At 50.1% G+C, this 14560-nt stretch overlaps 1 protein-coding gene across 2 annotated transcripts; it reads right to left on the minus strand.

Annotated features, from left to right (window-relative positions):
* Window positions 1–1956: 1956 nt before the first annotated feature.
* Window positions 1957–11726, minus strand: SLC46A2 (solute carrier family 46 member 2). 2 transcript variants are annotated; one of them, XM_045081720.1, is made up of 5 exons: window positions 10447–11726; window positions 8945–9028; window positions 8375–8531; window positions 5968–5996; window positions 1957–2783 (listed from the first exon to the last, which is right to left on the minus strand). In XM_045081720.1, the coding sequence occupies exons 1-5, from the start codon at window positions 11573–11575 to the stop codon at window positions 2701–2703; spliced, it is 1482 nt and encodes a 493-aa protein (XP_044937655.1). In that variant the 5' UTR covers window positions 11576–11726; the 3' UTR covers window positions 1957–2700. The 2 variants fall into 2 exon arrangements, with proteins under 2 accessions (XP_044937655.1, XP_004747883.2); XM_004747826.3 differs by lacking the exon at window positions 5968–5996.
* Between the last annotated feature and the right edge of the window lie 2834 nt (window positions 11727–14560).

Genomic DNA, 14560 nt, shown 5'->3' on the forward strand with positions numbered 1-14560 from the left:
TATTCCAGTTACAATGGTCAGAATTAACAAGGCAGGAAACAACAAATGTTGGAGAGGATGTGGTGAAAGAGGAACTCTCTAATGCTGTTGGTGGGAATGCAAGTTGGTGCAACCACTTTGGAAAACAGTGTGGAGATTCCTGAAAAAAGAATTAAAAATAGAGCTACCCTATGACCCTGCAATTGCACTACTGGGTATTTACCCCAAAGATGCAGATGTAGTGAAAAGAAGGGCCATATGTATCCTAGTGTTCATAGCAGCAATGTACACAATAGCCAAACTGTGGAAAGGGCCGAGATGCCCTTCAACAGATGAGTAGATAAAGAAGATAAGGTATATATACACAATGGAATATTACTCCACCATCAGAAAGGATGAATACCCAATTTTTTATCAACATGGACAAGACTGGAAGAGATTATGCTGAGTGAAATAAGTCAAGCAGAGAAAGTCAATTATGATATGGTTTCACTTACTTGTGGAGCATAAGGAGTAACATGGAGGACATTAGGAGAAGGAAAGGGAAAGTGAAGGGGGGGGGAAATGAATCATGTGAGACTGTGGACTCCAAGAAACAAACTGAGGATTTTCAAGAGGAGGGGGTGGGGGGAATGAATGAGCCCAGTGATGGGTATTAAGGAGGGCATGTATTGCAGGGAGCACTGGGTGTTCTACACAAACAGTGAATCATGGAACACTGCATCAAAAACTAACGAGGTATTGTATGGTGACTCACATAACACAATAAAAATTTTAAAATAAAAGCCACGAGCTCACAGCAAGGATGAGTGTGGGCACGTAAAGAAATGTTTCTGGATGTTGCAAGCCAGTTTTTCAGGAGCAGGAATGGAGCAGCCAACAATGAGATTCATCCAGGTTGGGGAGCCAGTCAAGCTGGGACACGAGGGAAGGAGTCCAGGGCAAGGAGCATGACTGTGAGAGTTTAGAGAGGTGAGCGTGGCCTTGAAGTCCTCTTCCCATCCCCCCCTCCTCCATCCATGTTGCCTGTCTCAGTGAGAGGCTCTGCCTTCTTCCTAGTTGCCTGAACCCCGAATCTGAGCATTCTTGCCTCCATCTGCCTCACCCTCTGCGGTTCATCCATCCCCCACTCCCGTTGACTACTAGCGCCCAAGGATCTCTCTGAGTCCCTCACTTTTCTCGATCCTTGTAGCTCCTTCTCCAGCATCAGTCCTCCATCGTCCATCACCTGGATTTCTGCATCTCTGCTCTTGCCTCCTTTCTGCAAGTAGTGCTCGCTCCTGCTCCTTCCTCCCCCAGTTCGTGCTCCTGCCTGAAATCCTCCACCAGCTAGCCCCATAACTTGGAAGAAAAACTTTTTTTTTTTAAGGCTCTATTTGTGTGTTGTTCCTCCTTACCTTTCCAGTCTCATGTCTTGATCCTGTTCCTTTGGTATCTGCCCCCTCCCTTTCTCCTCACTCCCCTTATATTGAATTCCTCTATCCCAGGATTTTTCACCTTCAGGCCTTCCAGCTGTGATTCCTTCTGCCTGGACTGGCCCTTAACTTCCGGCCTCCGTAACTCCTTATCCTTCCAGTCTTACCATGTGCCACTTCTGAGAAGCCTTCCGTGCTTTCCTAAATCTGGATTATTTGCTTCCTTAGGTTAGCATGTGTTGTAGGATACATTGTTGCTGGAGACTCTTATCTGCTGCACCTGCTAGACATGGGCTCTGGGACAGGAACAATCATATTTTTGCCATATCTCGGGTTCTAGCTTCTAGGACCCTGGTTCTAGGACCCTGGTTCTAGGACCTCAGGACACATGCCAGAAAGTTTAGTTTTTTTTTCCCTGAAAGGGATCAGAGATGCAGACTCTCTGAGCCCAAATTCTTGGAGCTTTAAATATATTCTGTAGATTCAAGTTTGACCCCAGTATGAGAATGCCATGCCTGTAGTTATAGAGGGAGCCTGACCAGAGCAGAGCGATTCACACACATACAATAAATGTCCATTTTATTAGGAAGTGAGTCTGCTTTTCTCTATGTAAGTAAAATAGCCTATAAAAATAGGTACCTTGAAATAAAATGACTCTTAGCACATCTCCTCTCCCCTCTCCCTTCACACCACCCACTGGGGGGAGTACTGTTGACTGGAAATATTCAATATAATATTCCACTAAAGAAAGTCTTTTGGTATTCGCTTCTTAAAAGCAACAGTACCAACAACAATAAAACCACCCTGAATCCAAGAGCCGGAGCCCCAAATCTCCTAAAACATTGGGAGTTCTTATAAAACATCCCCTCTGTGTTCCCCTTAGGCTATTGAAAATGTGTGCTTTGGTTGGAGTTCTCATGTGGGCCTCCCAGCGCAGCGCCTGGGTGACTGGTTAGCCATACCTTGGAGCCCCGGTGACAGCTCCTGGAAGAAAGCGGGCTGCCATCTGAAGCCCTGGGTGCATCTGGCGTGACTGTGTATGCAGCCTACATATAACCTTTGAATGTTCACACTCTCCTGAGCCCTGAACCCAATCTCTGTTTAGCAGGGACATCTGAAAACTGAGAAAGTTTTTCTATCACCAAGAAAATGCTATTCCCCCACCCACCAGGGACCCCAGAGCCAGAGCGGGTCATTCCGAGGCCAACTCTGGCTTGAACTCGGGGTTTGGGGGTGGTGGGTTGCCTTGGTCACCAGCACTCAGTTCCTTCCTTTGCCTTCAAAGGGGTCCTGCTGTTGCTGGTCCTCACAGCTCCCGTAGGTCAGCACCATCATGTCTCCGTGATGTCACCATATTGCAACCATGAGGCTTGTTTATAGGCCACGATGCTGTAAGAATTGACAATCCAGAATTACAAGCCAACAACTGGAATGAGGCAAAGGGTGTGCCTTTTCCTCCCCACCAACAGCCACCTGAGAGGCTCTGTCCCTCATGCCCGGGAGGCTGTTTGGAGTTGGAAGATGGCGGGAGGAAACTTCTCCCACTCCAGGCCCGTTCCAGTCCTAAGACATCTCAAGACCTTTACGTCTACACTTTCCATCTCACTTCTGCCTGATGATGACCTCCCACGTGTATTTCAAGGTCAAGACTGGCTAATCGCAAGCAGAATTGGCTATCTCATCTTCTGCCTTTCCATAGCCCCCTTCCACAAATCCTCATTATGTTGTTTGCAAATATTTGTAGCTAAGGGGATGCATAGGAATTAGGAGATCTGAGGCCAAGTCTTGGATCTATGTGAACTTCGGCCTGTACTTCAGCCTGTCCTTTGGCCTGTCCTTCCACCTCTGGGGTCCTCGGTCTTTCCTGTGTTTGAGCCCTAGGAGCCTCAGAGTCTAAGTTAGAGCACAGCTCTTCCTGGCTGATGGCCAGCTCCTGGAGCTGCTGGATGGGGTATGAATGAGAATCCAAACCTTCTAAGGGAGAGCTTTGTGAGCTCTTCCCAAAACTCTGACTTTCCATCTTCCATAAGCCACAGGGCTCCACAGGGAGAAGCACTTACTGTACTTGAAACAAAACTCATTGTATTACTAAGCCGGCAGGAAAGCCCAGCAGTGGAGGCAGCTACCCACAACGCCGTGAATGCCTGGCTGCAGTCCTGACTCCAGCTGAATCCTGCAGAGACCTGACCACGTAGACCCGATGGGATGGCCAGCCCTGCCTTCAGGTCAGCCAAGAGGCAGCTCTGGGGGTTGGAGGTTCACCGTGCTGGTCAGTAGGGGCCACACCCTTCCAACAGAGGATGCTTTAGATCCTTTTTGAGTACTCTTTACATGCCAGGCTCTCTGCTGGGCACAGACTATCCATGCTGAGCCAGAAAGCCATGGTTCCTGCCCTCAGGCAGCCTAACATCCAGTGGGCAGGCTTATGAAAAGGCAATCACTAATCATCAGCTGTCATGCTATGAAGGAAAGTACAGGAAGCTTTGGGATCATATGATAGAAGGACCTAATTTAGGTTGGGAATGGGTTAGGACCATAGCCAGTTGGTTTAAGAAGGGAGAAGGACACAAGGGGCAACCACTGGGGCTGAGGCATGGGGTGGGGGAGGGTGGTTAACAGCAGCAGCAGGCACCAGGGAGGTTGGCAAGCCCGGACTCTGTGGGGCCTTGTGGTCCATGGACAGACATTCAGGTTGTATCCTAACAGCAGTGAAAGCCAAATGCAGAACTTTGAGCAGGAGATGACATGATCTGTTTAAACACTTGAAGGAAATTGCTCTGGGCACCTGGTAGAGGGAGGATGGGGTGGGCACAAGAGTGGACATGGGGCTAACGGTTCAGAGGCTAATCCACTTTTTCAAGTGCTCAGGCCTCGGGGTGGTAGCAGTAGCGATAAAAAGAAAAGGATGAAATCTAGGGCTATTTTGAAGATGGAGTCAATGAGGTCTGATGGATTAGCGGTAAGGGGAGGTAGAGAGGAGGGAGGAGATTGGTGACTTGGGTTTCTCTTCCTGAGAGAGTGGCGGTGCCTTTTAGTGAGGTAGGACAGGCTGGAGAGGGAGCAGACGTACGACGGCATCAAGAACCCAATTTTGGAAACTTAGTTGGTAATTCCAAGTTTTGAAAGTAGTTTGCTCAGAGAGAGAATATGAAGTGAGATCCCAGAGAAGAGCCCTAAAGAATCTTCCATTTGGTGGTTTGTCAGGAAGAAGCAATAAGGTGTTGAGAAAGCCCAATGACAGTGGAGAGAGACCAGTGGTGTGGGGACCGTGAGGAAATCATGTGGGGTGAGGACCGCAGGGAGTCCAGTGGCTTCAGCCTTGAAGAGTTGTTAGTGGCCTTGATGAGAAGAGCTCTGGTGGTCGGGGTGGGGGGGGGCTCAGATGGGTGGGAGATGAGGACGCAGCAAGGGCACACCAGCCTTTGCAGAAGCTGACCAGGAAGCCAGTGGAGGTTGAGGAGAGATTGGGTGGTAGATCACATGTCAGTTCAGTAAGCATTCAGGAGAGAGTGGCTCGCTCTCGCGGGGAGGGAGCTCTCTAAGGAGACGGGACAGGTGGCACCCTGACACTGGTGACTCCTCTAAGAAGCAGTGCCCTGTGGTGGGTCAGAGACAGCCTGGATTCAACCCTTGTCTCTGCCACTTTTTGGCTGTGGACATTTGGTAAGTTACAGAACACCCTAGAATGTCTATCTCCTTATTTGCAAAAATAGCAATAGTAATGACCTCCAAGAACTTTGGGGGAAGATTAAATTCATTAAATATATGCAATATTTTAAGTAGTAGCTGGCCCATGATAAGGGCTATTTACATGTTTGCTATTGTTACTATTAATTTAAAAAGGGTGGGGAGGGCAGAGAAGAATCAAGTGGCGAGTAGGTCACAGACGGGCAGAGACAGTTATTCCTTTAACATCTCCCAATTGCACGTAAGAAGAGCAAGTAGGAGAAGGCCGGTTCTCAACAGTAATGTGAAACGGACTCACTTTGGGACCAGAATGGGCCGGGGACACCAGTCCCTTCTGGCAAGCAGGTTGTTGGCAGCTCTGGCCCAGAGACCACTCCTCCAGCATTCTGCCCTCTGCTGCCTCCTCTGTTCCCTGCTCTCACATGCCTTCCTGGGCTTCGATGTCATTAGAATGTAGCTTTTCTCTCTGTGGTTGGAAAGTTCTACTGTTTTTTTCCCCGGCGCTCTCACTTGATTGATTGATGGTACCGCCTTGGCCTCTTCTAACTTTAAGAGTTTTTCAAGATCCTGTTCATTCAGGGACTCCATGGAAGGAAAGGTAATGGAAACACTTGCACCAGAGTTCTCCATCTTGGTTGTATATTCAGATCATCTGGAGAGCTTTTAAAAAGTCCTGTGCCCAGGGCTGCACCCCAGATCGACTGAGTCAGAATCTCTGGGGGTAGGATCCAGACATCAGTGACTTTTAAAGCTTTCTAGGTGATTCTAGCATATAGCCAATGAGGCTTTATTTTCTCATGTGTCTCTTTACTGGTACATGACTGTGAGAGAGAAATAATGATCAACTACTTCAGTGCCTCATTCCCGTAAGCACTCAGGTACTTACCTGATAGATTCAAGATCCTGTCCCTGCATCTGTGATAGAAAATCACAAAGACCCTTCAGGGCCTGAGGAAGACACCGGGAAAGTCTGACCAAATCCAAGCACACATTACATAGTGTCCTGGGGTGAGAGGTCAAGAGAAGCCCACCTCCTTCTTTGCGTAGAAGTCTCTTACGCAAGACCAGCATCCCACTCAGTACACACCAGAAGCAGTGAAACAGTAGAAAGGAACCAACTACTGTATTTTCTCATGGCTTTCATTGGTCCATTTATCTAACTATGCCACACATTAACTACTCAGGCTTGTTTTCTTTTGTTCTGTTTTCCTTTGTTTGTTTATTTAGGTTAAGGAGACTATTTCGTCCATCTCCCAAATAGGGCTGGATGACTTCCAAGTGGCACAGCTACTAATCCATCACTTACTTGGGCAAACAGCTGGGAAATTGGCATTGCATGCTAAGGTCTAGCTGAGCCCAACCCATTCAGCCAAGTCTCACATAAAAATAGGGCCCAGGAAAAGGCCTTCCCTCGTCCGTCCCTCCCTCTGTCCCGCTGTCCCTCCCTCCCTCCACCCTCCCTTCCTTATTTTCTCATTGGCCCATCTTTCTTTTCTCAACCATGAAGTCGAGCAAAGAGCCTTCATGATTGATGGCTCAAGAGGCTCAGCCTTGGGGCATCTGGGTGGCTCAGTTGGTTGAGCATCTGCCTTGGGCTCAAATCATGATCCCAAAGTCCTTGGATCAAGCCCCACGTTGGGCTCCCCACTCAGCAAGGAGGCTGCTTCTCCCTCTCTCTCTGCCTGCTGCTCCCCCTACTTGTGTTTTCTCTCTCTCTCTCTGTCAAATAAATAAATTTTAAAAAGAAAAAAAGTGGGACGCCTGGGTGGCTCAGTTGGTTAAGCAGCTGCCTTCGACTCAGGTCATGATCCCAGCGTCCTGGGATCGAGTCCCACATCGGGCTTCTTGCTCCGCGGGGAGCCTGCTTCTCCCTCTGACTCTGCCTTCCACTCTGTCTGCCTGTGCTTGCTCTCGCTCGCTCTCTCTCTCTGACAAATAAATAAATAAATAATCTTATAAAAAAAAAAAAAGAAAAAAGAAAAAAAGTGCATCAACCTTCTGTGTAGGCAGGGACGTATATTACGATGTGAGAATTCTCACAAGGCCTTACTGCCATCTACTTCCTGCTTCTTTCAGGCTGCCCTCGATTGGTTTCTATTGGGCTGTCTGTAATGCCACCATTACTGACGCATAGAGCTCTCTGTGCTACCAGGCAGGTCCCCTAAAATGCAAATCCTTATCAAATCCCTTGCCCCTTAGTGTGGATATATTTACTGTATTCCTTTCGACTGTGGTGGGATTGATACAAGCACGAGAGGACCTCACTGAATGAGAAGGGGTAAACGGGCTTAAACCATCCAAGACTGTGATAATGGAGTAGCCACTATTGCACAGGCCTCTGAGCACTTGAAACATGTGCAAATGGAGTCCAAACTGAGATGTGCCATCAGCATAACATATATCCGGATTTCAAAGACTTAAAAAAACCAAAGCTCTCTGATACTTTTGTAAATTGACTAGATATTAGAGTGATATTTTGGATATATTGGGTAAAATCAAATGTTTACTAGAATTAATTTCACCTGTTATCATTTTTAAACATTACTAGAAAATTGACAATTGCATATATGGCTTGCAGTGTGGCTTGCTCTGGTGACCTGCATGAGAGAGGGCTGGTCAGAGACCATTTTGGTCTGTTTTGGTGATGTCCAAAGCTGGTGCTCTTACCCTGGGAGTGGAGTTCCTCTCTTTGGCTTCTCCAGTGGTCTTCCTGCCTGTTATTTTTCTGACTTGATTGCTCTTATTTGACCAATGAGACAACTCTCACAGAGAGATCAAAGGAATTGCCTAAGTCCTCTAGGGAGCTCCCACAGTCCAGTGGCATGTGAGAGTGTTGGGGCAGGTGGGGAAGTGGCTGAGCCCAGAGACCGCCAGTTGTCAAGCCTTTGGAGGGCATGCCAAGAATACCCAGAAGTGAGGCAGGATGGTTCTCATCTAAAAGGACCTAAACAAAAGGGGTGGAAGTGGTTCACAAGGGTTTCTAATCCCAGCCTCTGATTACAAGGAAGTCTATGAGGCTTTCATAAACAAAGTGAATTACCACACTGCCAGGAAGTATGCCAGCTGCTTGTGGCTGTCTGTTCATTATTCAGGACTTTGGGGGTTTCCCACATTGCCAGATTCCTCCTGAGGAACAGGAGGACTTTTTCTTTGTGGGAGAGCCGACCCAGAACCCACTGCCTAAAGGCTGCAAATAAATAATTCTTTATGCTAATAGGCTGGAGGGGGTCCAGCGGGCCCTGACATGTGCCCCAGGGCCTCAGCCCAAACCACAGTCACTGCTCCTGTCTTACCCAATTGGGATGATGGCCAGGAAGGAGAGAAAGGAGGAGAGAGCAAAACAGGTGCCAACAAACTTTTCCATGGTGAGTTGATAAATCTTGTTGTAGACTGTGGAGGTCACCACACCGGTCAGAGTCAGGGACAGCTGCAGGATGACGAACACCTTTCCTGTGGAAGGGACAGGGGTTACCAAGAAGATGTGCTGCTGTCCCTTCCTTGTTACCCACTAGCTGAGTCTCCAGGGAGCTCTCAGGAGGCTCTGCGTCCTTCTCAGAACTCCCTCTCAGTCTCAGCTCACTCCACCAGGACTCCTGCCTCTATCCAGCTGGATCTTTCCAAAACCCACAGATAGTAGCCTCCTCCCCTGACTGTGGCTTTTCAGTGACTGACTTTCTGAGTCTTTCCCATCCTCCTGTTTTCACCCCCTCTGCCCTGGATGGACCCCAGAGTGTTCCTAGTGTATTGAAGGCAGCTTCTGGAACTCTCTCGTAGACCTTCTGTAAGTCTGAACCCTGTGCTTCAACCCAAGCAGCTCTGAAACAGGCTGGGCAGAGAATTTCAGAGAGATTTCTTTAACGTACCATAAGAGGAGCCCTTGATGAGTTTGGACATTGCTGATCGGATGGTTGTGATGGGGATGAGCGCGAACAGCATGACAGCTCGAGCTGGAAGGAAATCACACAAGAACACTCCTCATGTGCCCTGCCTTGGCCAAGGAGTAAATCAGAAGAAAGCAAAAAGTCTTACCAGGAATCTCCCCTTCCCCACAGACCGCATGGGCTTGCCCTGGATCTAGTGGTTTCTCCACTAGTGGACTAATGCCCGCCCCCCTCCCAGGCAGGCCGAGTCCCTGAGCTCTGACGGTGCCATTGATGCCACAGACCCACTTGTGAGGTGGCAGGGCACAGCTGGCACGGGGATGGATAGTGAAGGCTGTCTTCACTGGCAGATTTAAGTGGCATCTAGGGAAGTGGAGCTGATGTCACTGAGTGACTCAGGACTCTTCACCTTGTCACCGGGACAGAGGTGTCTTCTGTCACCATTCACAACCTCCTCTGGGAGACAGTTGCAGGAGCTTTGGCAAAGTGTACCCAGGAATGTGTGCCACGTTACACAGCTGCCACGCACCCTTCCTTCCTTATTCATAATCCCAGTGTGGTGTGTGTTTAGGTGTGTGAGTGTGTGGAGAGAGGAAAGGAGAGGTAGAGGTGGTAGGAAGGGAGACAGGTACTCTGGCCTCTGCACGCAGCCTGTCTAACTGGGAGCTGGCCAGGCCAAAGTTGCCATTTTGTTAGGTGTTTTCTGAGACATGGGCCCTCAGCCAAGGGACAGCCTTGTTTTTTCTTGTTGTTTTTTCTAATATGTCAACCACTAGCCACAAGTGACTATATAAATAAATTAAAATCAAATATAAAATTCTGTTCTTTAGCGGTGCTAGCCACATTCCAAGTGCTCAAGAGCCACACATGGCCAGTGGCTACCATATTGGACAGCACAGATTTTAGAAGAATTCTATCATTGTAGAAAGTTCGATTAAAGCCTGGATCTAGAGCTCTCTGCCTGTGGTCCTCAGATGGAAACTTCATTCTACTTCTTTGAGAGAATTTATTACATTGGTTGTGAAAGGCATTTATGGAGAGTTTTTAATCCATTTTTAAACAGCCCATGCTTGGCCTGAAATGATTTTAATGAAGGGATCTTTCCAGCCTGATTACTTCAATGTTTTGTCCCTTTAAAACTGAAGAGAAAAAATCTAACCCCTTCTCCTAAGGCCAACCCAAAACCTTCCCTACTGACTGCAGACACCACTGACTGACCCTCCCCTGACCTAGAGCCACGGGCACGGCTCCAATAACCTTTCAGTGGGCAACACAGATAACACAATACAGTGCAACTACATTAACTCAACCGCATGTAATCCTGTCTCCCTTCGTAAGATAGTAGGTCCCATCCCTGGTGCTGAGCTGGGACACCTAGACCACACCATGCCACACCACGCCACGCCACACCACACCATGTCAGCCCCATGACCCTAGGGGTCCACATTTTCCTTGTCCTGCTTCCCCAGGAAAGCCGGACTCACCAATGTAGAACATGTATGTCTCTTTCACAAACGCCAAGAGGAGGGCTCCTGACCCAAAAGACACCATACCGATCATGATCATGGTGGTGTCCTGGAAGCAGCGGGAGAAGACCAGGACGCCCAGGAAGCTGGTGATGAAGACGGTGTAGCCTGCAGCCATGCCATAGCCCACCTGCACTTGGTTCCAACTGAGAGGCTCCCTTAGCATGAAGAGGGGCATCACGTCCACGGTGCCCACCACAGCCAGGTCATATACGACAGCACCCACAAAGAGCAGGGCAATGATAGTCCTTGGGGGCTGTGCCTTCCCAGGGGCTGGAGGGTGCCCCACCACACTCTGCTTGTCTAACTGATCGGGATCCAGGGCACGGTAGGTGCCAACCGTGCCAGATACCGTGTCCACCACGGGGAGCGCCCTGCTGGGTCTGGCCACCGACTCAGGGACCTTCAGGACCAAGAGGCTGTAGAAAAGCGCAAAAGCAGCCCAGCTCACGCTGCAGGCGGTCAGCACCAGGCCCTGCCCGGAGTGCCCAGGCATCTGTTTGAAGAGATGCCCAGAGGCCATGCTCCCACAGAATCCTGCCACTCCCAGGATCAGATCGATGAGGATGAGGCGCACAGAGCGGCGACCCTCGGGGGAGCCCAGGGAGCCCAGTGCCATGACACCGGACCAGAAGGCCGAGAAGCCGCCGCATAGCCCATTTATCGCCGCTGCCCCGTACAGCACCTCCACGGGCCAGTCCAGCAGCACCTTGAGCAACAGCCCGAGGCGGGAGAGCAGGAAGCCCAGCAGGGACACGCAGATGGAGATCTTGCGGTGGTAGCGGTCACTGAGCCAGCCCAGCCCATAGGCAGACAGCAGCGGCGTCAAGCCCACCACGAGGTTGTAGATGATGTAGAAATTGGAGATGGCCCTCTGCTGCTGGTCCTCCTGGGCGTCCCGGGGCGACGGGCTGGTGCTGTGGTTGGAGGAGGCCCCGGCTCCAAAGGACGCCTTCACCACAAGGAGCAGCCCCGCCTCGTAGAGGGAGGCGGCCACCTGCGTGGAAGCCACCACGGGTTCGATCCAGGTCCTCACCTGGAGGCCAGACAGGAGGCCCCTCCCTGGGCAGGCGGCCTCGGGCCCCATGAGGACTCTCGGAGAGGGGCGGGATGTGGTCCCAGAGCGCGAGTGTGCGCCGTGCGGCCGGGTGCGCGCAGGACGGGACCAAGCCGGAGCGCGGGACGCCTGTGACAGTGGCCGGCCTAGCGCGGCTGACCCCCGGGCCCGGCCACTCCTCCCGGCCTTAAAAGGCCGCGCCCGGCCCCCGCCTCCGCCCGCCCAGCCGGGCTGGCGACAGCCCAGGAAGCCAGGCGCCCGGGAGCGCACCGCCCCGTTTCGGCCCCCAGCGTCACCGCCCCCGGGTCGTCGTGTCACGCTGCTCTGGATTGCGCGGCCGCCTGACGATGGCCCGATGGCCCCCCCAGCTAGGCATGCCCCGGCTTCTCGCGGGGTGCGGGCGCCTTCCCCAAGCGTGTTCTGGCCAGGGCCGAGACGCCCCGGCAGGGAGCGAAATTCGGTTATCCGGGGCGGGCAGGTCTGGGCGAGGGGCTGTGGGGTGCGGTGGGGTGCGGTGGGGTGGGGGGTGGGGTACAGAACCTAGGATTTGTCCTGGGAGCCGGCGGGGGTGGGAGGTTTCTTTTGGTTAGATTTAAAAGCAACGGGGTGGGGGTGGGGTCGCCTGGGTGGCTCAGTGGGTTAAAGCCTCTGCCTTGGCTCAGGTCATGATCCCAGAGTCCCTGGATTGAGCCCCGCATTGGGCTCTCTGCTCAGCGGGGAGCCTGCTTCCTCCTCTCTCTCTGCCTGCCTCTCTGCCTACTTGTAATCTGTCTGTCAAATAAATAAATAAATAAATAAATAAATAAATAAATCTTAAAAATAAATAAAAATAAAAGGAACAGGGGTGCGGTAGCAAAGACTTTGAGAGAACTGCTCATATCTCTTTGAGATGTTGATTTCAGTTCTTTGGGATGAATCCCCAGCAGTAGAATCGCTGCATGGTTGGTGGGGGGGGCGGGTAGCTTTTTTTTTGAGGAACCTCCATACTGGTTTCCATTTTCATTCCCACCAACAGGGCACAAGGGTTCCACTTTCTCACACCAGCACCAATACTTCTTATCTTGATATCTTTTTTCTTTCTTTTTTAATAATAGGATAGCCATCCTGACAGGTGTGAGTGGTAGGTATCTCACTGTGGTTTTGATTCGCATTTCTCTGATGATGAGTGATGTTGAGCATCTTTTCCTCGTTGTTGGCTGTCTGTGTGTCTTCTTCGGAGAAATGTCTCTTCATGTCCTCAGCCCATTTTTCAGTCGGGCTCCTAGTTTGTGTTTGTGTTCTCACAATTAAATTGTAGAGAACAATTACATACTCACAATTAAATCCTTATGTATTTTGGAGATTAACCCCTTATCAGATGTAAGGTGTGCAAAATTTTCTCCCATTTTGTAGGTTGCTTTTCCACTCCGTTGTTTCCTTTGCCATATAGAAGCTTTTTAGTTTGATGGGGTCCCACTTGTTTGTTTTCAGGATCTGGAAGAGATGTCGGCAGTCCTCTACTCGCTGCAATATTTTTTTTTCAAGATTTTATTTATTTGACAGAGAGATCACAAGTAGGCAGAGAGGCAGGCAGAGAAAAGAGGGGGAAGCAGGCCCCCTTGCTGAGATCATGCCCTAAGCTGAAGGCAGAGGCTTAACCCACTGAGCCACCCAGGCGCCCCTACTCACTGCAATATTATTCACAATAACCAAAATGGGGAAATAACAGAAATGCCCATCAGTAGGTGAATGGATAAACAAAACGTTATATATATATATATATATATATATATATATATATATATATATATTTGAATACTATCCAGCCTTTAAAAAAGAAGGAAATCCTGCAATTGGTGACAACATGGATGGACTTTGAGGACATTGTGCTAAGGGAAATAAACAAGTCATAGAAAGACAAATAGTGCATGATTTCACTTACATGAGTTATCTCAAACAGTCAAGTTCAAGAATCAGAGTGGAATGGTTATTGCCAGAGGCTGAGGAATCACTAATCAATGGCATCTACTTTCAGTTCAGCAAAAAACCAAGCTCCACAGGTCCTCCGTACAACAGTGCACAAGAATAATACGGTGTAAACTTAAAAATTTGCTAAACCTCCCATGTTAAGTGTTCTTACCACCACTAACAAAGAATCCAAACAACACCTCAGGGAGGAGTAAGGCTCAGCCCTTTCACCAAGCCAGAAGCCTCTGGGAGAAGAATCCTGCTTTGACTCTTCTGTACCTCACGGGGGCAGCTGGTTGAACGGCTTTTGTTCCACCGTCTGAAAAACCAGGGTTGAGAATGGAGTGGGAGCAGGTGCAGCGGCTCTGGTTGGCCTGGAACTAGTGCAGGCCCCAGCCTGCAAGGCCCGGCCTCAAACCCCGGGGCCAAGGGAGAGACAGGGAGGTCCTGCAGCCCTGGGTGTCCCTCCAGATGATAAAACTCTCTGGCAGGGGGTAGATCCCACCAGGAAGAAGAGAGTCAGCAGGTCATCCGCTTCTGAGTAAAGTCCCCAGGGCCCTTTCTCTTTCTCTGCAGTTGTTCTTCCATCTCATGGGCCCACTGTCCTCGGTTGGCCTGAACCCTCTGCTCTCCTAGCCGCCTTGTTTCCTCCTTTAAGCACACACTTCTGCGAAGAGGACCAGGCTGATGGGTGGTGCAGGGACAGTAATGATCCAAGACACAAGACCCCTCTTCGGGGTCACCCCCACGGGTAGAGAGTCAAAACATACTAGCCCTCTCCTTGTCAGTTCAACCCTAGTATAGCCACAGCACCATGGATGAACACGACCCCAAAGCTACCCAAGGGAGAAGACCCAGCTTTGCAGGCAGCAATTATAAAGCCAAATGCATCATGTATTCATGGGAGGCGGGACTCAACGCTAAATGACTTTGTGTAGGTTTGTGCGCTGTAGGTGAGCTCCCATCTTCTGTCCCTCTCCCTGGCACTGTGTCCAACCCAGACAAGTCTGCTTTCTGCAAAGAGGAAGACACACCTAGTCTCTCCCTGTACGATGTGCCCTGTGCAAC

The sequence above is a fragment of the Mustela putorius genome, unplaced genomic scaffold (genome assembly GCF_011764305.1).
Source record: "Mustela putorius furo isolate JIRA1106 unplaced genomic scaffold, ASM1176430v1.1 tig00000580_pilon_pilon_pilon, whole genome shotgun sequence".
In the NCBI taxonomy this organism is placed as follows: Eukaryota; Metazoa; Chordata; class Mammalia; order Carnivora; family Mustelidae; genus Mustela; species Mustela putorius.

What these genes read in the sequence shown, in the direction of transcription:
- SLC46A2 (XM_045081720.1), bottom strand. Translation starts at nt 11,575, where the DNA reads ATGGGGCCCGAGGCCGCCTGCCCAGGGAGGGGCCTCCTGTCTGGCCTC. An exon ending in GACATACATGTTCTACATTG is followed by an intron (nt 9,029 to 10,446) that starts GTGAGTCCGGCT and finishes ATTTCCTTCCAG; the next exon opens with CTCGAGCTGTCATGCTGTTC. An exon ending in CAGGATCTTGAATCTATCAG is followed by an intron (nt 2,784 to 5,967) that starts GTAAGTACCTGA and finishes CAATTCTTACAG; the next exon opens with CATCGTGGCCTATAAACAAG.